We start from the raw sequence: 23,779 nt of genomic DNA, 5'->3' as shown, positions 1-23,779 counted from the left end.
ATCCGTCTGTCGATCTCCGGCTCCCTTCTCCCCATCACTCGCGAACAAGACCCCGAGATACTTGAACTCCTCCACTTGGGGCAGGAACTCATCCCCGACCCGGAGTGGGCACTCCACCCTTTTCCGGCTGAGAACCATGGCCTCAGATTTGGAGGTGCTGATCCTCATTCCCGCTGCTTCACACTCGGCTGCGAACCGTTCCAGTGCGAGCTGGAGGCCCTCACCCGATGAAGCCAACAGAACCACATCATCTGCAAAAATCAGAGATGAGATTCTGAGGCCACCAAAGTGAAAGCCCTCCGCCACTTGGCTGCGCCTAGAAATCCTGTCCATAAAAATTATGAACAGAACCGGAGACAAAGGGCAGCCCTGGCGGAGCCCATCACCCACCGGGAACGAGTCCGACTTATTGCCGGCAATGCGAACCAAGCTCTTGCAACGGTTGTATAGGGATCGAATGGCCCGTAGCAATGGGCCAGACACCCCATATTCCCGCAACACCTCCCACAGGACACCCCGAGGGACACGGTCGAATGCCTTCTCCAAGTCCACAAAACACATGTAGACTGGTTGGGCAAACTCCCATGCACCCTCAAGTATCCTGGAGAGGATAAAGAGCTGGTCCAGTGTTTCGCGACCAGGACGAAAACCGCATTGTTCCTCCTGTATCCGAGGTTCGACTAACGGACGAACTCTCCTTTCCAGAACCCTGGCATAGACTTTCCCAGGGAGGCTGAGGAGTGTGATCCCCCTGTAGTTGGAACACACCCTCCGGTCCCCTTTCTTAAAGATGGGGACCACCACCCCGGTCTGCCAGTCCACAGGTACTGCCCCTGATCTCCACGCAACATTGCAGAGGCGTGTCAACCAAGACAGCCCTACAACATCCAGAGCCTTCAGGAACTCGGGGCGGACCTCATCAACACCAGGGGCTCTGCCACCAAGGAGTTGTTTAACTGCCTCAGTGACCTCGCCCCCGGAAATTGGCGGGTCATTCCCCTCATCCCCAGACTCTGCTTCCTCCTCGGAAGACGTGTCAGTGGGATTAAGGAGGTCCTTGAAGTATTCCTTCCACCGCCTGACAATTTTCTCAGTCGACGTCAGCAGCGCTCCGCCAGCACTATACACAGTGCAGGTAGAGCACCGCTTTCCCCTCCTGAGACGTCTGACGGTTTGCCAGAATCTCTTCGAGGCAGTCCGAAAGTCTTTTTCCATGGCCTCTCCGAACTCCTCCCACACCCGAGTTTTTGCTTCAGCCACTGCCCGAGCCGCATTCCGCTTGGCCTGTCGATACCTGTCGGCTGCCTCCGGAGTCCCACAGGCTAACCAAGCCCGATAGGACTCCTTCTTCAGCCTAGTGGCTCCCTTCACCTCTGGTGTCCACCATTTGGTTCGGGGATTACCACCACGGCAGGCACCAACCACCTTGCGGCCGCAGCTCAATGCAGCAGCTTCGGCAATGGAGACGCTGAACATGGTCCATTCGGACTCAATGTCCCCAGTCTCCCTCGGAATGCTGTTGAAGCTCTGCCGGAGGTGTGCGTTGAAGATCTCGCGGACTGGGGCCTCTGCTAGACGTTCCCAGCACACCCTCACTACGCGTTTAGGTGCACCAGGTCTGTCCAGCGTCTTCCCCCGCCACCTGATCCAACTCACCACCAGGTGGTGATCAGTTGACAGCTCAGCCCCTCTCTTTACCCGAGTGTCCAGAACATATGGTCGCAGGTCTGCTGATACGATTACAAAGTCGATCATCGACCTACGGCCTAGAGCGTCCTGGTGCCACGTGCACTTATGGACACTCTTATGTTTGAACAGGGTGTTCGTTATGGCCAAACTGTGATTAGCACAGAAGTCCAATAACAGAGCACCGCTCGGGTTCAGATCAGGGAGGCCGTTCCTCCCAATCACGCCCCTCCAGGTCTCGCTGTCGTTACCCACGTGAGCATTGAAGTCTCCCAGCAGGACAACAGAGTCTCCAGGTGGAGCACCCTCCAGCACCCCCAGGGACTCTAAGAAGGCTGGGTACTCTGAACTGCCACTCGGCGCATAAGCGCAGATGACAGTCAGGACCCGTTCCCCGACCCTAAGGCGCAGGGAACAAACCCTCTCGTCCACCGGGAAAAACCCCAACGTACCGGCAGCAAGCCGAGGGGATATTAGGATACCCACCCCAGCCCGCCGCCTCTCACCAAGGGCAACTCCAGACTGAGACAGAGTCCAGCCCCTCTCCAGGAGACTGGTTCCAGAGCCCAAGCCATGTGTTGAGGTGAGCCCGACTATATCTAGCCGGTACCTCTCAACCTCACGCACTAACTCAGGCTCCTTCCCCACCAGAGAGGTGACATTCCATGTCCCTATTGCCAGTCTTGGCAGCCGGGGGTCAGTCCGCCAGGGCCTCCGCTCCTGGCCGCCACCCGGCACACAATGCACCCGACCCCTATGGCGCCTCCTGCGGGTGGTGGGCCTGCGGGAGGATGGGCCCATGTCTCCTCTTCGGGCTGTGCCCGGCCGCGCCCCATGGACTAAGGCCCGGCCACCAGACGCTCGCCCTCGGGCACCCTCCCCGGGCCTGGCTCCAGGGCGAGGCCCCGGTAACCCTATCCTGGGCAGGGTAAACTGTTCCCTCGGTGTCCTTTTCATAAGGCTCTAATTTGAGTATAATAAAATGTTATTGCAGTAAAATATGAAACCAATGTTACCTTCAAATCATCAAACCAATTCAAAACATTATAATTTCAAGAACTTCCCACCTCTACTCTTTTGTCCATCCACCTCTGGATGTCGTAAGAACTGGGGCAGGCAGAGCTAGTAGCAGCACCCCCCGCCCCGTTAAGTAGCAGATCGTGTGGAGACTCTTCCCACTTGAAAGGAGGCTGAACTGGGACGACATCCAAAGAATAAAATCCAAAGAACTGCAGGCCTCACTTACCTCAGTTATGGTCAGCGGAAAATAAGAAATATTGTGGGAAAATATTCTGTGTATACTGTGTAAATAAATTACATTTTTATCTTGAAAAAGAAGGAAATTTGAACAAATGATTATGATTAGAAGACAGAACTGACAAGGCCCTGGGATGAGAGGAGAAACGCCTTCACAAAAAGTCCAGCCTCTTTCTCTCCAAGGTCCTTAGATTAGGAGACTGATGAAAGATTTTTAATTTTGTGAATTATGTTTAGTTGTAGCTTCATTTAAAGGAAGAAGAGCTTGTGAATTGGAACCACCACAGGAAAAGAGAGTGAAGCCATATGTGTAGAAGAATGGGGTGACATATGATACTACCTCCTGTGTTAACAGACAAGCTAACGGTCTCTCTCTCCTTTTATGGGAATGTCTGAATTTCTATACATACCAAGCTACCTCCTGTTTCAGCAGACAAGTGAACAGTTTTCTCCTTTTATGGAAATGTTTTTGTATTCTGAACATGCCACTCCTACTTCCTTGAAAGCTCATTTGAAGTATAAATAAAGGATGCTCTGAAAGCCCTGGGCGGTTTCCCTGTGTCACATCTGTTGTGCACACTTGGTGCAGAGCAGATCGGACCGTGACCGCCCATGCGCATGTAAAAAATAGATATCTGAGTTGTGAGTTTCTTTATCTTCTAAACAATTTTCTCCTCACAGAGACATTATTTAGGAATGCATGGCTCGAGTTCCCTCACCTCTGTCTTCTCATTTGGAGTCATTTGGAGTGTCATGCAGAACATAGTAAAATGTTCTGAAGTGTCGATTAACGTCTAGAAATTGACCAACTGATTAACTCATGTGTCACATAACTACCCATTTGGAAGCAGCCACGCCAGCACTTAGCTTTACTGGTATCACCATAAATGCATCCCATATGGAAAACATATATATAAATCTCGTAAAGTTTGTATCTGTCTTGTGTGAAACTGTGAAAACTGCGAAAAGCATACAAGAGTGAAAACAGATGTAAGATCCCTTGAAAAATTATATAAATGAAACTTGCATGTTTTGGATAGTTACTAAAACAATATATGAAAGTAATGAGAAAGTGGCCACTTTCATGAGTTAATCATATAAGCCTTATATGATTCACTATATGAAGTAGGCCACATCTTATGCAAGTCTTTAATAAGTTTTTACTATTTCTTTTCCATATGGGATATCTTGCTGGATGCTGGATAAAGGGGTCTTTAGTCATGCGAAAGTGGATATTTCCCTTTACTGTAGTGTGTCAAAGAGCTCTGTTTACACTTACACTTTTTCCTAGGAAAAAGTCTCATGTTATGCTTCTCATCAGACTCCTGATGACGCGGTGATCCTGGCAGATGTTCCTGTTTTAGTGGGAAGCAGATACAGTGACTGACTCCCCACCAATCAGGAAACAAGTGGAGGTTCCTACACAAAGATCCTTTCTTACTGAACCACAGCTCTCACACTTCCTGTGAGTGGGCGAGTTGTTGTGATGTACTCCTACTCCTCACTTGTCTCTCCTCCTGATGCATTTCCTTTCACTTTTTCTCACTTTTCTCACCCATAAACAGTCCAAATAAGACCAAACAGGCCCTCATGTCAGGTATCTGTTGTGCATCAGGTGTCTCGCTAACCTCGACTCCTTCCAACACCACTGTCTTCTTGCATGTGCTCAGTGTAATACAACAGCAAAAGCCAACATCGTGCTGCTGGTCAATGGCTCCTGGAGTGTTGGGCGCATCAGTGTGTTTGACATCAACCCTGACAGAGTCCAGATCGGTAAAGCTTTCACAGCTGTTACTATAACAACAAGAGTCACATGGAGACTTGGACAGCTGCTGATTTGGTCACAGCCATCTCTCAGTCCTATAGTTTCCAAATACAATGGTGTGAAAAGTGTTTGCTCCCTTCCTGATTTCCTATTCTATATATATATATATACACAGTATATATGTGTGTGTGTGTGTGTGTGTGTGTGTGTGTGTGTGTGTGTGTGTGTGTGTGTGTGTGTGTGTGTGGCAGTGGTTTTTATCTTGAAGCTCTGCCATGCAGGCCATTTTATGGCCATGTTATGGTGGAGTCATGAACACTGACTTTCACTAAGTGAGGCCTGTAGTTGTAATGAATGTGAGCTCTTGTACTATCTTCATAAGGACCACGGCAGCCCTGCAAGATCACATGGCCGTGTCAAAAACTTAAAGTGTGAGAGCTGCAGTTCAGTAAGAAAGGATCTTTGTGTAGAAACCTCCACTTGTTCCCTTATTGGTGGGAATTCAGTCACTGTGTCTGATTCCCATTACAATTGGAATTTGTGCCAATGATCAGTGAATCATCCAAGTTTGATGGTAAGCAAAACATTAGACCTTTTCCTAGGAAAAACAGTTTTTTGTGACAACTGGCCAGTTTCTGTGAAAACATTTCACCTCTTAATCAAGAGTCTTCTCCAGTTCTGTCTGTTGTTCAAATTTCCTTCTTTTTCAGGATAAAGTGTTTGTTTTTGCACTGGGCAAACACTTTTTCACACCATTGTATTCCTTATTTATTTAGTCTGATCAGTAATTGAGAAACAAGCCAAGTCAGATCATTTGTATTTCTCATTTAAAAAGCAGATCAAAGTGCTACACTGCCATCAGCTGAGACTCAACAAGCTGCTTCAATGCAACTTTTTCCAGTTCTGACAGATATTCTGGCTTAAGATATCTGCTGATACCGAGTACTGATCTCATATCAGTGTTAAATTAATAAGAGTGCGATTAATTCCTTAATGTGTGTGACAACATCAGGCTTGATTTAAACCTTGCTTTAAGGTTACATCCAATAATTTAAAATGATATTAGTAAGATAATAAATGACAATCAAGAATTTTTAAGCAAAAAGGAAGTTTGGAGATTGTCTTATAATTACCTAAGAGTTCTGGATCAAGTGATGACTGTTTAAGTAACGGTTTAACTACTGCTAGCTTGAAGGCCTGTGGTACATAGCCAATTATTAGAGAGAGGTTGATCATATTTAAGATTGAAAGATTAATTAGTGGTAGGACTTATTACTGTAAGAAGTTATTACTGAACATAACGCGGATCAATTGGAGAAAAAGAGTAAAAAAAATGATAATGAAAGTAGCTGTACATAATGTTATGTCTGTGAGATGGTTATGAGTAATTTTTTTTCACGTGGTTAAAATTTGCACAAGTTAATCTCAGTACAAAGGAGAGCAAATGCATCCTTTTTCCTGCTTCTCATGTCTCTCCCCAGCTAAATGCAACACTGACAACAGTGACTGGAAACTGTTGGAAACTGGAGCTCAAAGAGCAGAAACGCTGGCTTGAGGGAGCCGAGGATCCATTAATAATTTGGTCAGAAACAAAAAACATAAACCTCGCTCAACTCAAAGCCACCAAATGACTGAACACTAGACACACCAGGTGGGCTTTCTTCTTCACCTGCTTTAACTTTGTGATCACTTACAGGTCTGGTTCCCAGAATGTAAAACCTGATGATCAGTTCTGCCAGTTTTTTCTGGAGAGGAGACGACAATCCTTCCTCCAGGTACAACTGTAGTGAACTAATTGTCCAATCATTGGTCTTGGGTTGACTCTGTTCAGATACTAGATGCCCCTGGTGATACAAAAATATATATACAGGAGAGGTATGCTGTACTACTGTTGCTGTCAATATTTGCCTGTTTATGTGTTTCTACTCTCATTATGACCTGAATCAGAGCACAAGAAATAAAAGCCTCCCAGTGGGATTCAGGTAAACCGATCCTGGTTCAATTCTTCAGGTGATATCGGATGATGATGATGATGAGAAGTAGGAGGTGGGTGTGGTTACTGTCTGCAGGTATGAAGGCAAAAACTGATATTACCTGCTTTCAGTACTGAGAGAAGCTCTCTGGAGTGAATTTCATTGATACAAATGGAGCGTCTCCAGGTGTGGGGCATTTTCAGCCTCATCGTTCTCACCGCCGCCCAGAAAACCACAAACGGGTAAGCACACAGGCTGAACTACAGGACTCACCTGGACAGTTTAAACTGCTTCTTCATGAGTGTTTTTCCTCTTCTGCTCATCTGTGTATCTACAGTTTTTAAATATATTTTCCTACATTTTAGAAAATAAAAAGTCAGTTCAAAACTGCAGGAGTGGTGTTAAAAATTCATTGAATCTAAGCTGATTTTTCATTATTTTTACAAACATGTTTTATTGCCTTACAGTCATTTTTGCACAAGTTGATTAAAAGATATAGATTTAAACTAATGTAAGTACATATTTTTATAATAAATTAGTTCCAATAAAATAATAAATGTTCACAGTGGGGAAGGTTTCTGTTTCCATTCGCCCTTTCAGGTTTTCTACACCAACTTGTTATTCTTAATGATGTTTTTTTTTGGTGTAAACAAATATATTTATATATTATGGGTTTTTTCCTCAGCCCCCACCCTCAGCCCTCCTACCTGCTCCTTGCTCCCAAAGCCCTCCAACATGGAATCCCAACATCTATATCAGTCACCATCCTGATCCCTTCACCGGTCACTGTATCTGCTCACATTGTTCGTGGAAACCTAACAATGGCCTCACAATCTGTTAAAGTTGAAGGGGGTAAGTATCTGCCACTAACAATTAATTTACAATTAATTAATTATAGCTCTAATCTCACTGTGAAATTCTCTTTCTAAAGGTTCAACCACACTGCTGACTTTGCCGCCTGTAAGTAAGAAATTCCTCTGTAACAAATACAAAGGTCAGTCTTTGTAAAGTCAGTCTGAGCTTTCTACAATTCAAGTCAGTTTTATTTTTTGTTTGCACTTACTGTACTTGTTTACTATGTCCCACTATGCTAATAAGTGCCTTATTTCTTTTTAAATATGACACACAATCATTAGAAAATAAACAATAACACTTTGGACTACTTTTTGAAAACAGGATATTTTACAGTTCAGCTTTAAAATCATAGCTGAAATTGTGGGTTTTGATGCCCCCTTGTGGCCCCTAAAAGCAACTTCCTGGTAAAAGTTCAGAGCCCAGAACAAAGGCCAGTTTTCTGTTCTGAGAGCAGGTCGGCGAGGAGAGGCTTAACTCTGATTCTGTAGAGCACAAACAGACACCATCAGGTAAAATTCAAATGGATGTTGAGCAGATTTTGGCTAATTCTCTCATCTGGACCACAGGCGAGCTCTCAGTCCTCCACGGTTCAGATTACACCCGAGAAACTTTAAACTTTAAACTTGGAGCGTTTTCAAAACCTGCTCTTTCTGTATGCCAGATTAAATTTGTTAAGATGATAAAGTGACTGTTTGTCATTTAAGTGTTGATGAATTTCCTTCCATGTTGAATTCTTGCAGATTAGTGACAGCGAGCCCAATCACTGGGAGGCCTACATACTGGAGGTCAAAGGTCACAGAGGAGAAGTCCAGGTTTTCTCCAGCTTCACAAAGCTCCACTTGGATGTTGAAGATATCGCCACCTTCATTCAAACAGACAAAGTAATGTACTTACCTGGGCAGGCGGTGAAGATCAGAGTTGTTTCCATTCACTCTGATGGGAAGCCCTTCATCAGCCCCGTGGACATCATCATCAGGGTAAGAATGATGTTATTGTACCAAAACCATGGAAGAAAGAGAGGACAAGAGGGCAAGATCAGAGACTATTTTTAAAAGATCTCAGGGGAGTTTTACTTGGACAACTTCTGCGTCTGGTTGATTGGATTATGAGTTAATTCTATTACACATGCTTCATATTCATATCAGCATCATTTTAATTAATGAATTTCCAGCCATGAACTTTGCACTAGCATTCACTAGCATTCGTCAGCACTGGTGGCTAAATCAGTCACTTGCCTGTAAACTTGTTGGACGTTTTTCAAAGCACAAACTGAAATTCTGAAAATCGTCTGATCAGCATGTTTTTTCTTGGTCCAGGATCCGAGGGGAAACCTGCTCAGGCAGTGGCTGGCTGCAGACAGCGTCCTTGGCGTTGTGTCCAAAGAGTTTCAGCTGTCTGAAAACCCTCCTCTGGGTCAGTGGACCATCATCGCTACAGTCAAAGTAAGTCCTTTAGCAGGTGAACCTCTGCAGGGTAATTAAGCTGGACAGGCCTCTGATAATTCAATCTAATCCACCTGACCACTGATTGCTTCTGCCAAAGTCAGATCTTTTGTGCAAAGACATTCATGCGGTCAGTGGCACTAATCTGTTTGACAGGAAACCTATAATTAATGCACAGTATGAAAAATGTCTCACCTCCACATCTCCAGGTTTGCATTAAAATATAAGGCTGATTCCCTAACAAGATATATTAAGACATTTAAAAACATATGGAATCATTTCCTTTAACTTATTCATCTTTGCTTCAAAGAGTATGTCAGTGTTGCTCGTACCTGATTTACTCGTAGTTTTGATTTATACTAACCTTCTCATCACTGGTGACCCTAACCCTTTGTTTTGGAGACAAGCAAAAGTACAAAATCTAAATATTTTTTGGTTCTTGGATATTTTTATTTGATATTTGTGCGTGATTTCTGGTCAGAGAAATCACTGCTGCGTTTTTTAAATGTATTTGATCTTGCGTGATTAAAGACGAGAGTAATCGGACCTCTCTGCAGTGGATAACTCTGTAACAGGGCAGATTCCATCGGAACAATTGAATGGATAAATAGCAGCACAGGCAAGAGTCCCTTTCATAAAAAAAACTCTTAAGTTTCAGTAACTCACAACTCGTGCTGTGAATGTGAAGGGGACTTCTGTGGCTGTAACATTTATACACACCAGTTAAAGTCAGACTGAGTGAAAGAATGAAGGAATAGATTTTCCTTATAAAAAGAACAAAGAGAGATGATGTTATAAAGATCCTCTGTGTGTTGCAGGACATTTCAAGTGTGAAGTACTTCACTGTGGCTCAATATGGTATGGATGTTTTCTCTATCCAGCATTACATGAACAGCTTCCTCCTTTTGAAGAATAAAAACACATATTAATTTTGTGTGTGTGAGTGTGTATTCATATCTTTGTGGGGACCAAAATAGGAAGTTTACTATACTTGTGGGGACCAACAGTCCTTATGGGGACCAAACTCCTGGTCCCCACAAGTTTGAAGGCATTTTTGAGACTCAAAATGTGGTTTTAGTAACAGGGTTACAATTGGGTTAGGGTTAGGCATTCGTATTTCATTAGGGTAAGCAGCTCGGGAAAGCATTATGTCAATTAGATGTCCCCACAAGATATGAATATCCAACATGTGTGTGTATCTTTTGGTTGCAGTGCTGCCAAAGTTTGAGGTTTTGATCGATGCTCCGGATGTCATTTACCGTGAGGACCCTCTGGAGGGCTCCATCACAGCAAAGTGAGACTTGGCTTTGATCCAGTTTGTGTGTGAATGAAGTTGCTCCTCAGGATTATTTATGATCTTTCCATCCACAGGTACACTTACGGGAAGTCCGTTCAGGGACACCTGAATATGACGTTCATTTATCACTTTCACGGTACTGTCGAGTTTTACTATGAGGACAGAGAGGTTCGTATGTCAGTGGAATCATTGTGTAATTATTCCTTTAATATTCAGCTGTACAGTTATCATTATAGGCTCTCCCACTATCTGAACTTGTTTATTTTCTTTATTTAAACTATTAAAATAAAATTACAGACTGAAAGCATTTTTAATTACATTTTTTCTAAATATTAAGTTTTCTACACAGTGAAAAATATCTCTAAATGTAGTATAAACATACATTTATACTGTCTCGTAAACTAATAATGCAACATGCATGATATATGCAATATATCACGCTTAAGATTACTAATTACCTTCTCTTTATATTGATTAAATCATTTTTGACTGAAGAACTCCTGTCCTGATTACAACATTTGAGAATATACAGTTTATTTAAACTTAACCATCATAGATTTAACACATTAACAGTGTTCCTTTTCATCAGATTGATGGTACTGAAAGCTTCACATTTGATGCTCCTGATTATTTCCAAATGAGAAATGATTCCAAAATGATGTACTACGAGGGAAACGCTGAGGACGTAACAGTTGTGGCTCATGTGACTGAATACCTCACAGGTAATTCAGATTTTATTTATAAATGTTAACTTGAAATACCAAAAGATTGGTTGTACAGATCAGAAGTGACAATTTACAGCTTATTTCTTTACTTTTTGTTATGTTATGTATGCATGTATTTCAGATATTGTTTTAAGTAGTTCTAACTTCTGAGTTTCAGCATTTCCAGGTGTAGAGTTTTATTCGAGGCAGTGTCCAAGCTCATATTTTTGTGAAATTAGTGTGTATTACAATATTTACATTATTTACATACAATTAAAACATCATTTTCTCCCCCAAATTGTGCACAGAATATCCCGTAATGATAAAGTGAAAACATTTGCTTGAAAATTCTGCAAAGTTTTTTTATTCTTTATTAAAAATAAAGACAAAAATATGACATGTACATAAGTATTCATAGCCTTTGGTTAATACTTTGTTGAAGTGCATTGAGTCTTTTTGGCTATGGTGCCACATGCTTGGCTCACCTATTTCTGGGCAGTTTCTCCCATTCTTCTTTACAGAACCTCACAAGCACCATTAGGTTGGATGGGGGGAGTCGGTGTGCTCATTCGGACCTTCAATACTTTTTTTCCGTACCCTACCCCAGATTGTGCCTCTTTACAATTTTAGAGGTCTACAGACAATCTCTAGGACTTCGTGGCTTGGTTGGCCTGACATGCACACACAGCTATGTGATGCATAGTGTTAATGGGACCATTGCACGTTTTGAATATCACGACATACGATAAATTTGCCAGAATTTTAAGCAAACTTCTTTCACTTTGTCATTATGTGGTGTTGTGTGTACCTCATAATGACAAGGTGAAAAATGAATTTAATCTATTTTATGATAATAAGGCTATAACATGACAAAATGGGAAACAAGTGAAGCGCTGTGAGTATTTTTTTTCCCAGATGCATTGCATTTGCTCTCTACTGTGGGACTTTAAACTGCTATAGTTTTTTTTAATTACAAAGTCAGGGAGATAGTCTACATTATTTTTTGGAATCTAACCAGCTTTTGTTCTTGTTTGTGGTGCTGACTCCTGTGACTACGTCTCATTTTTCAGGCATTACATATAACAGTACAGCAACAGTAGGTTTGTCAAAAACCAGATATAAAGTCTCCTTTGAAGAATATCACAAATTATTGAGGCCCTCTTTAACCTTCAGCGCCAGGGTAAGAAGGCAGCATTTAAGTGAAATGCAGAGTCTGAGCTGTACAGATAACAGATATTCCAGTGTTAATGTAAAACAATTATGCTAATTTTTTTTTCTAATTTTGTAGCTGAAAATATCTACATACAACAATCAGCCACTGTCACTGGAGGATCGCCAAAGCTTTGTTGAAGTTTCAGTGATTCAGCAAAAGCAAAGATTTTGGGGTTGGATCGGAGACATGGTGATAGACACGGAGCCTAAAACATCGAACAGTTCAGGAACTTCAGAAAGTCCAAAGGAGATGCTACCTAAAGAAATGAAGTTTCCTGTCCCTGCAGATGGACTCATACCTTTCAGCGTTGAAATCACGAGTGAAACAGACATGCTCAGTATTGATGTAAGTTATACAATAATACCCTCATTGACTAAATATTATAAGACAGATTATTTCAAAATTTGACTTTAAAATGTCTGGATGTGGGATTAAGTAACAAGGCCTTTAGTTCTGTTAAGAAATCTTGAAAATTATTATTGTTTTACTTTATCTGTTTAGCCTTTGCTTTCAGACACAGCTTATTTCTTAATTTAGGATCCAATTTTGGAAAAAAAAATTACAGAATTAGTACTTTCAATTAACTTTTAATTTTATATTTAAATTTTAATTAACAAATGAGTCACTGCACAGCTAAACATATGATTTCAAATGTACTGGTCAACATTAAATTGAACAAATATACTCTGTAGATAGATCATTGACATCTGCTGATATTTTTTCAATATTATGTATTTATATCGAAAGAAATGGCAAAATGCATTAAAGTCTTAGGACATATTGCACTACGCTGAAATATAAATTGGTGTCTCATCTGCATAGAAGAGGGACAAAATTATGTGTTTACCAATTCAGGGGCCAACTGAAAGCTAATTTAATTTCAATTCTAAGTTTAATTTAGAAAATAGGCTAAGTATAACTTGTGAAAAATTTGGAATATATGTCTTTATTATATCAGGGTGTTATGATAATTCTGAATATCAACTGAATTATGTGATTTTTAAAGATTTATTTTGCATTAACTATATTCATAACACAAAACAAAATTTTAAACGTAACTGTATAATGAAAAATGATTTTATCATATTTAATATCTAACAAGAAAAAGCACAACATGTTTGTTTAATATTGTTTATCTTGTGTGGGTTTTTTTTGTGATATTATCATTTATTTGCTTAAATGTATTTTTATTTAGCAGCAGGATTTTACAACTCACATATTGTACCTAAAAAGCTAAAGGCTTATTTTATTCTGTAGTTGCTAGGTGGAGAGTGCTAATAGCTACAGGCAAGAATAAAGTAATCTACTGTGAAAAATCCACACCTGACAAGAAAATCACGTACAAAAGAAATTACACTTGAATAGATAAATAAATTAATATGAAAAATATTTACGTGTTAACTAAAACAGAAATTAAACCCAAAAGCATGATCATGATTTCAAATTACATTTAAAATCTTTGGTATCTCTTTTTCTTCTCAGGCTTCTTTTGAGGACAGCCATAGCAATCTATATATACAGCGAAGCTACACATCCCCCAGTGAGAGCTACCTGCAGATTCAGAAACCCTTCACACCTCCAGAGGTAAAGCTGAAGAATACAAGGAACTATTTAAAATTACCTTTGTGTCAGCATTGTAAACATGCAGGTAATATGCCAAAATAGTCTATGGTTACCTTAGATGTCCTTTCAACACACCTCAATCACATGCACTGAGTTCATTATAACAATTTGTTTCATTTACATTTGCTTAGTAATTATAAACATTCAGTTTTTATGTCCTGCCTATGATTCAAATTAAAGTTAACTTAGTTAATAATAATAATAATGGATTGCATTTTATATAGCGCTTTTCGGGGCCCTCAAAGCGCTGTACAATGCTTCCAAGTGACTGCTTGTGTGAAGATGGTGAGGCTTCTAGAATGACTCGTCCAGTGTAGATCTTCAAAAAACAGATTTACAGCCAATTACTGACTGTGGTTGTAGAACATTTATACTCATACGTAACGTCACCATTTGACCTTCTTTCAGGTTGGTTCGCCCTTTCTGCTGCACATTGAAAGTAATTTTCCATTGAATGAGGTTCACTACCTGGTATGAAAAAAAGCATCAAATATTATTACACTTTGTCAAATTTGTAGTTAATTTGATTAATATTTAAATAAAGCACATTTCCAACTGTTGAAAGTTGTTTGTTTTCCAGTAGTGGTGACAAGAAGTTTTAAGTATTCAGTTTATTGCTGTAAGCAAAGAAAGACGAATGTATGCTTTCAGCTTCTTATAAGACCTTCCGTCTGTATCTTGTGTGTAAAGGTGAAGTCAAGAGGACAGGCGATTTCTGCCGGGAAAGGCTCTCCTGATCTGACTCTGGTCCCAGAAGTCTCCTGGGCTCCTCTGGCCTGCATCATCGTTTACTGTGTGCACCCCAGCGGAGAGGTCATCAATGATGCAATCCAGCTGCCAATCAGGCAGTTTTTACAAAACCAGGTGATTTTTTCATTCTTCATTTTTTTCTTTGAAAAATAAACTAATTTGTCTCTTGAATTGTGTGAATATGAGGTTATGAAGTTGGAAAAAACGGTGAAGAAAAAACAATCCAAGTTACATGATAATAATTTCCCAGCAAACATTTCAGCAGTGAGTAACCGTCATCTTTTCTCAATGTCTAGTCTTAGTAAAAAAAAAAAAGAAGAAAAAGAAAAGAATAGTTGAATGAAAGTTGTGTAAGTGTTGGAGAAATACGTTTGCCCTCTGCCTGGTGTCCTTCTTTGACTATCTAGCAATTAGAAAAACAAGCAAAATATTGTATTTTGTGAAAAAGCCTAAAAGCTCATGAAAAGACAACAACCTGCAAAGGTAACATGAACTGGTGTCTTCTTGCTCTGGAGTCCATTTCTTATCCCAATGAGGTTTATATCTTCTGCTGCCCTGTGCCATAATGCTAGTGTGTGTCTCTGAACATCCTGTGACTATCTGTTCACAACCAGGAATAATATTTCTTTATTATATTATTGTGAATATATTTCTTATGTTAAAAGATGGTCTGACTGGACCTTTATACGTAACTCCTAAATATCCTAACTGACTTATTCCCTGACTTTATTAAAGTTCTAAATAATTATTATTATAATTATTTTTCTTAAACTGGTCTTGCTTTTAGCTTTTCAGGCTGACTTTGTCTAATTAGTAGGCAGGACGTTTGCGCCTAAGATGACCACATTTGGCACATTATTTTTCACTGATTTCATACACATCAAAGAGTTGAAAAAAAAAAAGCAAACAAAAAACAAACCTCAGAATTTTGAAATCAGAATCAGAATCAGAATACTTTATTGATCCCTGGGGGAAATTATTTTTTGTTACAGTGCTCCATTTTAAACCAACATTAAGACAAGACAGACAATACGCTAACTAAGAATAGTACAATATATACATATATATACATACATACATACATAAGTCACTTATAAATAAATATTTGGAAAAGAAACATGTGTAGTTGTAGCAGCAAACAGTGTGTTAAGTGGATGCGTTGTACAGGGAGATGGCCACAGACAGGAATGATTTCCTGTGTCGTTCAGTGGTGCTTTTCGGTAATCTCAGTCTCTCACTGAACGAGCTCCTGTGACTGACCAACATGTCATGGAGTGGGTGGGAGGTGTTATCCAACATTGTCTTTATCTTGGACAGCATCCGCCTCTCCGACACCACCTTGAGGGAGTCCAGCTCCATCCCCACAACATTGCTGGCCTTACGGATCAGTTTATTAAGTCTGTTGGCATCTGCGACCCTCAGCCTGCTCCCCCAGCATGCAACAGCATAGAGGATCGCACTGGCCACCACAGACTCATAGAAAATCCTCAGCATTTTCTGGCAGATGTTGAAGGACCTCAGTCGCCTCAAAAAATAGAGACGACTCTGGCCCTTCCTGTAAAGTGCTGTGGTGTTTTTAGCCCAGTCCAGTTTATTGTCAATGTGTACTCCAAGGTATTTATAGTCCTCCACAATGTCAACACTGACCCCCTGGATTGAAACAGGGGTCAAGTGTTTCCTGGTCTTCCTGAAGTCCACGATCAGTTCCTTGGTCTTTGCCACGTTGAGCTGCAGATGATTCTGCTCACACCACGTGACAAAGGAGTCGACCACAGCCCGGTACTCTGTCTCATCATCCCTGCTGATGCATCCAACCACCGCAGAGTCATCAGAAAACTTCTGAAGATGGCAGGTCTCTGTGCAGTGGCTGAAGTCTGTGGTGTAGAGGGTGAAGAGGAAGGGGGAGAGGACAGTCCCCTGTGGTGCCCCTGTGTTGCTAATCACCTTGTCAGACACACACTGTGGGAGACGTACATATTGTGGTCTTCCTGTCAGGTAATCAACAATCCAGGACACCAGAGAAGCATCCACCTGCATCGCTGCTAACTTATCACCCAGGAGGGTCGGCCTGATGGTGTTGAAAGCACTGGAAAAGTCAAAAAACATGACCCTCACAGTGCTCGCCGGCTGGTCCAGATGGGTGTAGACACGATTGAGCAGGTAGATGATGGCGTCCTCTGTTCCGAGACGAGGCTGATAAGCGAACTGAAGGGGATCCAGATGTGGTCTTACTATGGGTCGCAGCTGGTCCAGGATGAGCCTTTCCAGGGTCTTCATGATGTGGGAGGTCAGTGCCACGGGCCTGTAATCCTGGGGGCCACTGGGACGAGGCGTCTTTGGTACAGGGACGAGGCATGATGTCTTCCACATCACCGGGACCCTCTGCAGACTCAGACTCAGCATAAACAGTTTATGAAAGACTCCACACAGCTGGGGGGCACAGGCCTTGAGGACAAGGGGACTCACTCCGTCTGGTCCAGCAGACTTGCCTGAGTGAAGTCTCCTCATTTGCATCTCAACCTGGTATTGAGTGAAGGTGATGGGTGGGGGAGGGGTGTCAGGAATCTCACAGGAGGCAACATGTGAAGAGAGAGGCTGGCACAGTGGTGTGGCTCTGGATTCCAGGCTGACTGCAGGTGAGGTTGTGGGGGTGGGAGCAGACACTGTGGTGTCGAATCTATTGAAAAACAGATTCAACTCGTCGGCTCTATTCTCACCTCCCTCAGCTCCCCTGCTGTTGGTTGGCCTGAATCCAGTGATGGTCTTCATGCCCCTCCACACCTCTCTCATGCTGTTCTGCTGGAGTTTCCACTCCAGCTTCCTCCTGTAATTGTCCTTAGCCTCTCTGATCTTGTCCTTTAGTAACACCTGGACCTTCCTCACCTCCTCTTTGTTGCCCCCTCTGAAAGCCCTCTTCTTGTTGTTGAGGAGGGCTTTGATGTCCTTAGTCACCCACGGCTTGTTATTTGGGTAACAATGAACAGTCTGAGCTGGAACAATGGAGTCGGTGCAGAAAGTTATGTAGTCTGTGATACACTCAGTAAGCCCATTGATGTCCTCGGCGTGAGGCTCACAGAGTGTTTCCCAGTCGGTCACCTCGAAACAGCCCTGTAGTTCCGCTATTGCCTCCTCTGACCACCTCCTAACAGTCCTGGTGGTCACAGGTTCCCTCCTCACAATTGGCACATAGCGGGGGGTGAGGTGAATCAGGTTATGATCTGACCTACCAAGTGGGGGGAGGGAGGAGGAGCTGTATGCATCCTTGACGTTAGCATACAGTAAGTCTAAAGTTTTCTCTCCCCTGGTGGGACAGTCCACATATTGTTTGAATGTTGGTAGTGTATTGTCCAGTGATACATGGTTGAAGTCACCCGAGATCACAATAAAGGCACTCGGGTGCTGAGTCTGTAGCCGAGCTATGGCAGAGTGGATAGTGTCACATGCAGCTGTGGGGTTAGCAGAGGGGGGAACATAAACAGCCACCAAGATGACGTGAGAGAATTCCCTGGGTAAATAATACGGCCTGAGTCCAACAGCACACAGTTCAGTGTCCGGGCAACAAATCCTTTCTTTGATTGTTATGTTGGCAGGGTTACACCACCGGTTGTTAACTAAAACAGCAAGCCCACCTCCTTTACGCTTACCGCTAGCGATGCGGTCCCTGTCCGCCCGAACAGTGTGGAAGCCTTCCACGGAAGCATTCTCATCGGGAATGACCTGGTGCAGCCATGATTCGGTGAAACACATCAGGCTACACTCTCGGTATTCCCTCTGACTCCGTACCAGTGCTGAGAGCTCGTCGATTTTACTTGCCAACGATCGCACATTTCCCATCACGATAGACGGCAGACACGGTTTAAACCTCCTCCTCGCTTCGAGCCTCCGCTGTCTCACCGTCACCTTTTTTCTTCTCTTCTGTCCTTGACCTCTGCATCCCCGATGTGTTTTCCTCCAAATTTCAGCTGGTACTTCTGCGGGCACTTCTGCGGGCCTGGCCAGCGAGCCGGCCGGCATCAGGGCGATCAGCTGATCTCTGGAGTAAACAGTCCGTGCGTGTAGGAGATGTGCCGCGGTCCCGTTCCATGATAAAAGTAACAGTTCCACGGCCACCAGAAGAACAAAAACTCTCTCAATCCACATGATTGAGTAAGAGATAGAAAACGGAGGAAAATACAAGTCAGAAAAAAAAAGAATACGTAAGAAAAAAGAGCTAAACTAAGAGAAAAGCAGGAGCGACTGTAACAGGCTGCACGCTGGTTGGCGCATGCGCACTCACATTTTTGCTCACAGAGATGACTTATTTTTACATTATGGTTTAAAATTTTTGTGCATGTTTAATATGAACATCCACCATTAGAGCAGGACATATATAACAGGAAATAACGAGTAAAATGGTACTTTTGCAAATTTGTGACTAATCAACCTGTGATTGGCAGGTGTCGCTTAGTTGGAGCAGTGTTGTAAAGAGGCCAGCTGAGACTGTGACCCTGAATGTGAGTGTACTGGAGCCCAACTCAGTAGTCGGGATCCTGGTGGTTGACAAGGCGACGCAGTGGGCGGGATCAGACAATGACATCACCACGGAGACGGTATGTAAAATGTTAAGATAAGAACTGTATGTATACATTCATGTGAAAATAAAAGTTTTGACAGTAAAACTACGTTTCTTTTTCTAACTTCGCTCGGTGTTTCACTATGGGAATCGCCTCGGCGTGACCAACTACGGAAGCTCCAATGACACCACGTCTGTCTATGACAGACCTGTCGGGCCGTGCTCAGGGCTCCGCCCCCTCGTACTAACACGGCCGACCAGCTCCTCCTAACTCATTCTCGCTTTCTTCCCGTGAGAAACTACTTTGAGCTCCCTCAGCGCATCCAGGCTAACTTGATTAGCTGCTTAACAGTTCTCAGGCGTCCCGTGTAGGAGTACGTCGCCGAACGCAGTTTTTCCGGTTCCAGTTTGGATCGTGCTGAGTAAGTCCTTCGAAAGAAGTGTACTTAGAGTTGCACTGTGGAACAGCAACCGCGTTAGGCGAGCTGTCCCAGCGGTTCCTGGTTTTAGTTAGCGAGGTAGCCGACGTTGTGTGACTCGGGCTAACGCATTATGGCGAGCTGTTTGTTCAGTGTCCGGCTAGCATTAACTTGTTAGCAGGCCACGAACCACATTAGCGTCTCACTAGCATTAGCTTGTTGGTCGACCTAGGGTTCGGTTAGCATTAAGTTGCTAACGATATTGGCTAGCGGAGTGCAGCTAACGTGTCACGACGAGCTGACTCCCGCCACGACTAGATCGGATTTAACACCCGCTGCTAGTCCTAGCTACTTACGGGCTAACGTGTCAAGACGAGCCTGGTGTAGCCTAGTCTCACCCCTTTCCGCTAACCATGTCTACAGCTCCTACTCCCGCCAAAAGGTCGGAGCCGAAGGCTAAAGAGGCTGCATCCCGCCCGTGCCCCGCATCATGCGGTGCCACCATCTCGGGCAGGGACCCTCATCCAATGTGCATCGTCTGTATGGGTGCCAAGCATGCTCGGGCTTCACTGGCGGACCCTCAGGGATGCCCACACTGTGCTTTGATGCCAGAGAAAGTCCTGGAAAGGAGGCTGAGAGTAGCAGTAACAAACAGTCAGGACCCCTGCCTGTCGGCTGCTACTGCTACGAGCGATATCCGTCATCCGCGAGCCTCCACAAGCTGGGCGGACATGATGGAAGAAGAGTCCCCGCTCATGCCCCCATCGTTCGAGGACCTCCTCGATCAAAACGTGGGCGAGCCGGGTGGCGAGGACGCGGAGGGCGATGCCGACTCCGACCTCCTCGACCTGGAGGACATGGATGAGGAACAGGAGGATGACTCTACCTTTCCTCCCCAGCAGTCCAGGCCACCGAGTGGGGCTGAAGTTGCACCCCTGGTGGACAGCAATTTGTACGAGGTCTGCAAACGGGTTGCTGCCAAGCTAGGCATCCCATGGCCAGCCGCCCAGGATGCCGAAGGGGCAGAACGCGACCTGTATGACGGCAAGAGGCTCCCACCAGCCTTGCCGCCATCAAAGCAGCTTCTGCCAGCAGTCCCAGCCTGCATGAAAGAAATGAGTCGCTATTGGTCAAGCCCTTTTAAAAGCAAGCTTCCGACCAAGGGCTGCTCTAAGCTTGAGATCCAGGGGATGGGTGAACTGGGGCTGACCGCACCCCCAGCAGTGGAGCCTTCAGTGGCGTATCACCTTCACCCTAACCGCAGGGCAATCTCAGCTTCTTCTAGCATTTCTTTGCCCAACAAGATAGATCGCCTCACGGCATCTATTTATCAAAGGATGTACAAATATGCTGCACAGTCAGTATGCTCGCTTAATGCAGTCACACTGCTATCAGCATATCAGGCAGAAATTCTGGAAGACATGGGCCGTCAGCTTGACTCGGGTTCCCCGAACCCAGCCCTCTGGGATGAAATCTGCGTGGTTAATGATCTCATTCTTCGCTCCTCCAGGGGAGCAGTCCAAGGGTGTGGTCGCGTTATGGGCCTTGCAGTCTCGGGTGAGAGAGCCTTGTGGCTAAACCTGTCAGGCCTAGGTGATGCTCAGAAGGCTGAGGTCATGGATGCAGCCTATGACCCAACCAAGGGTCTCTTTGGCCCAGCCCTGGAGAGAATGAGAGAAACAAGCACCCGCAGAAAGCAGGAGGGTGAAGCATTAAATCTCTGCTTACCCAGAAAACCTAACTCTCAGCCCCAGCAGGTGCCAAGAGCTGGCTTTGCAGCAACAGCAGCAGCTGCGAGAGGGAGACAGAGTGGGGTCAGAATGCAGAGAGGAGCAGGAGGCCAGCAGGGTGCCCACCAGGCCAAGGTAGAGAACCGAAGACCTTGGGGCAAGCATTCCTTTGCAGCAGTTGCTGCAAAGAACAAGCCGTTACACCCGGTCAGCCTAGCACACCTGCAGCATTCTGTGTCACCCCTCTTTTCTTCCCCAAATAGAAGGAAGGTGTTAGAAGGGGTAACCAAATCACTCCAAAGTTCAGGGTCTCCGGAAGTTTCCAGTTCACCAGGAGCACCCTCTCAGTCTCCTCCTCCAGTTCAGGGAGGACAGACTTGTGGACAAATGGCGCAGTGTCACCAAACACTTCTAAGCACTCTGTCTGTGTCACCAAGCACTGCCCAGAGTCATCAGACACTTCACTGTGGTTTGGGGGTAACAAAAGAAATAAAATGTGCATTTCTGCAGCCAGGCAGTTTGCCAAGGACAGAATGTCCCCCCCAGTTTCAAAATAAAAACAAAAGAAAATCACTGCAATTTGTCTTTGTTCCCAGCGGGGTGAGCTCACGCTCTTCCCGAGGGGGAGAGCCCCAACTCCTTCCGGGAGACAGGGGTGACATCACGCTACCGCTTCTTCAGAGGCCCGCTTGCAGCGCGGCTGGAGCAGTGGCGCGCATGCGCAGTTCATCCCTGGGTCTTGTCAACCATTTCCCATGGTTACAGACTACAGTTTGCGGCAAAACCACCGAGATTCGGCGAAGTGTTAGCTTCTGTGGCCAGTCGCGATTCAGCGAATGTGCTGGAGGAGGAAATATCCTCCCTGTTACACAAACAGGCGATCGGAGCGGTTCCGAGCGAAGAAGCTCAGCAGGGCTTTTACTCCCGCTATTTCCTCATCCCGAAAAAGGATGGAACGTCGCTCCGTCCTATTCTGGATCTGCGTGTGTTAAACAAGCATTTGAGAAAGTACACGTTCAGAATGCTCACACACAAGACGCTTTGTCGCTCAATTCACACAGGCGATTGGTTTGTTACAATCGACCTATCAGACGCATATTTTCACATCGCCATTTATCCTCCACACAGGAAATATCTCAGGTTCGCTTATCAGAGCGTAGCGTACGAGTTTCAAACTATCCCATTCGGGCTATCCTTAGCTCCGAGGGTGTTCAGCAAATGTGTGGAGGCAGCGCTGTCTCCGTTAAGGAACAGCGGCATCAGAATATTCTCTTACATAGACGATTATCTAATATGCTCACGATCGTGCGAGCAGGCGATCTAAGACTCCGAGGTGGTGGTGAATCACCTCACGGAGCTTGGGTTCACTATCAACCTGGAAAAGAGCCACTTGAAACCCGCACAGTTTACAGAGTATCTGGGGCTCAGAATAGACTCCATCTCTTATCGTATCGCACTTTCAGAGCGGAGGATCGCATCCTTCACTCACTGTCTTTCCCGTTTTCAGCTGGGGAAAGTCGTGCGGTTCCGACTCTGTCTCCGCCTCCTCGGCCTCATGGCTTCGGTGATATCGGTGGTACACTTGGGGCTGCTTATGATGAGAGATTTTCAGCGGTGGGTCGCTTCTCTGCAGCTGTGCCCTCGCCGACATCTCAGTCGTGGTGTAAAAATAACGCAGCCATGTATCGCGGCTCTCCGGCCCTGGAGGAGCCCGACAGCTCTCGCGGCGGGGGTACCGCTCGGGGCAGTATCATCCAGGGTGACGCTGACCACAGATGCATCCCTGTCAGGTTGGGGTGCAACTATGATGGGCAGAGCAGTGAATGGCGTTTGGTCACAGAGACTCACTCTGAATCACATAAATGTGCTGGAGCTCCGTGCGGTGCTCCTAGCCTTATGGCATTTTCTGCCGTATCTCCGGGGTCAACATGTTTTAGTGAAAACAGACAACTCCACTGTAGTTGCTTATATCAACCGCCAGGGCGGCACCCGTTCCCGGCAGCTACACAGGTTAGCCAGGGAAATAATTATGCGGAGCAGCACTCGGCTCCTCTCCCTTTGGGCAACTCACGTGCCAGGAATTCTGAACAGGGGGGCGGACCTCCTGTCCAGAGGAAATCCACTGTTCGGAGAATGGAGGCTTCACCCACAGGTGGTGGAGCAGATTTGGCAGAGATACGGCCGGGCTGCCGTAGATCTCTTCGCCTCGCGAGAAAACACACAGTGCCCCCTGTTTTTCTCCCTGTCAGACGCACACGCGCCACTGGGCGTGGATGCGCTGGCCCATCCATGGCCAAAAACTCTGCTGTATGCTTTCCCTCCCCTCAGCCTGATCTCCCCAACACTGATCAGAGTGAGGGATCAGGGGCTGTCTCTGATTTTAATAGCTCCACGGTGGCCATCCAAACACTGGATAGCAGAAATCATCCAGCTTCTGGTGGACGAGCCATGGCCACTCCCCATCTGCAGGGACCTTCTGTCTCAGGCGCGGGGGGAGATATACCATCCCCATC

At 44.7% G+C, this 23,779-nt stretch overlaps 1 protein-coding gene across 1 annotated transcript in view; it reads left to right on the top strand.

The window, feature by feature from the left end:
* Positions 1 to 8,282: 8,282 nt before the first annotated feature.
* Positions 8,283 to 23,779, top strand: part of cd109 (CD109 molecule) — a 53,395-nt gene continuing 37,898 nt past the window's right edge. The window contains exons 1-12 of the mRNA XM_026143146.2: positions 8,283 to 8,513; positions 8,853 to 8,978; positions 9,797 to 9,836; positions 10,191 to 10,272; positions 10,350 to 10,443; positions 10,865 to 10,997; positions 12,050 to 12,159; positions 12,268 to 12,537; positions 13,675 to 13,776; positions 14,224 to 14,286; positions 14,506 to 14,679; positions 19,002 to 19,154. Of these exons, the coding sequence (XP_025998931.2) occupies positions 8,421 to 8,513; positions 8,853 to 8,978; positions 9,797 to 9,836; positions 10,191 to 10,272; positions 10,350 to 10,443; positions 10,865 to 10,997; positions 12,050 to 12,159; positions 12,268 to 12,537; positions 13,675 to 13,776; positions 14,224 to 14,286; positions 14,506 to 14,679; positions 19,002 to 19,154 (1,440 nt within the window). The 5' untranslated portion in view covers positions 8,283 to 8,420. The remainder of the gene's footprint in view (positions 8,514 to 8,852; positions 8,979 to 9,796; positions 9,837 to 10,190; positions 10,273 to 10,349; positions 10,444 to 10,864; positions 10,998 to 12,049; positions 12,160 to 12,267; positions 12,538 to 13,674; positions 13,777 to 14,223; positions 14,287 to 14,505; positions 14,680 to 19,001; positions 19,155 to 23,779) is intronic.

Source organism: Astatotilapia calliptera, chromosome 15 (assembly GCF_964374335.1).
Source record: "Astatotilapia calliptera chromosome 15, fAstCal68.1, whole genome shotgun sequence".
NCBI classification, from domain to species: Eukaryota; Metazoa; Chordata; class Actinopteri; order Cichliformes; family Cichlidae; genus Astatotilapia; species Astatotilapia calliptera.
Note: the sequence above shows the minus strand (reverse complement) of the source record. Positions and strands in the feature narration are given on the sequence as shown.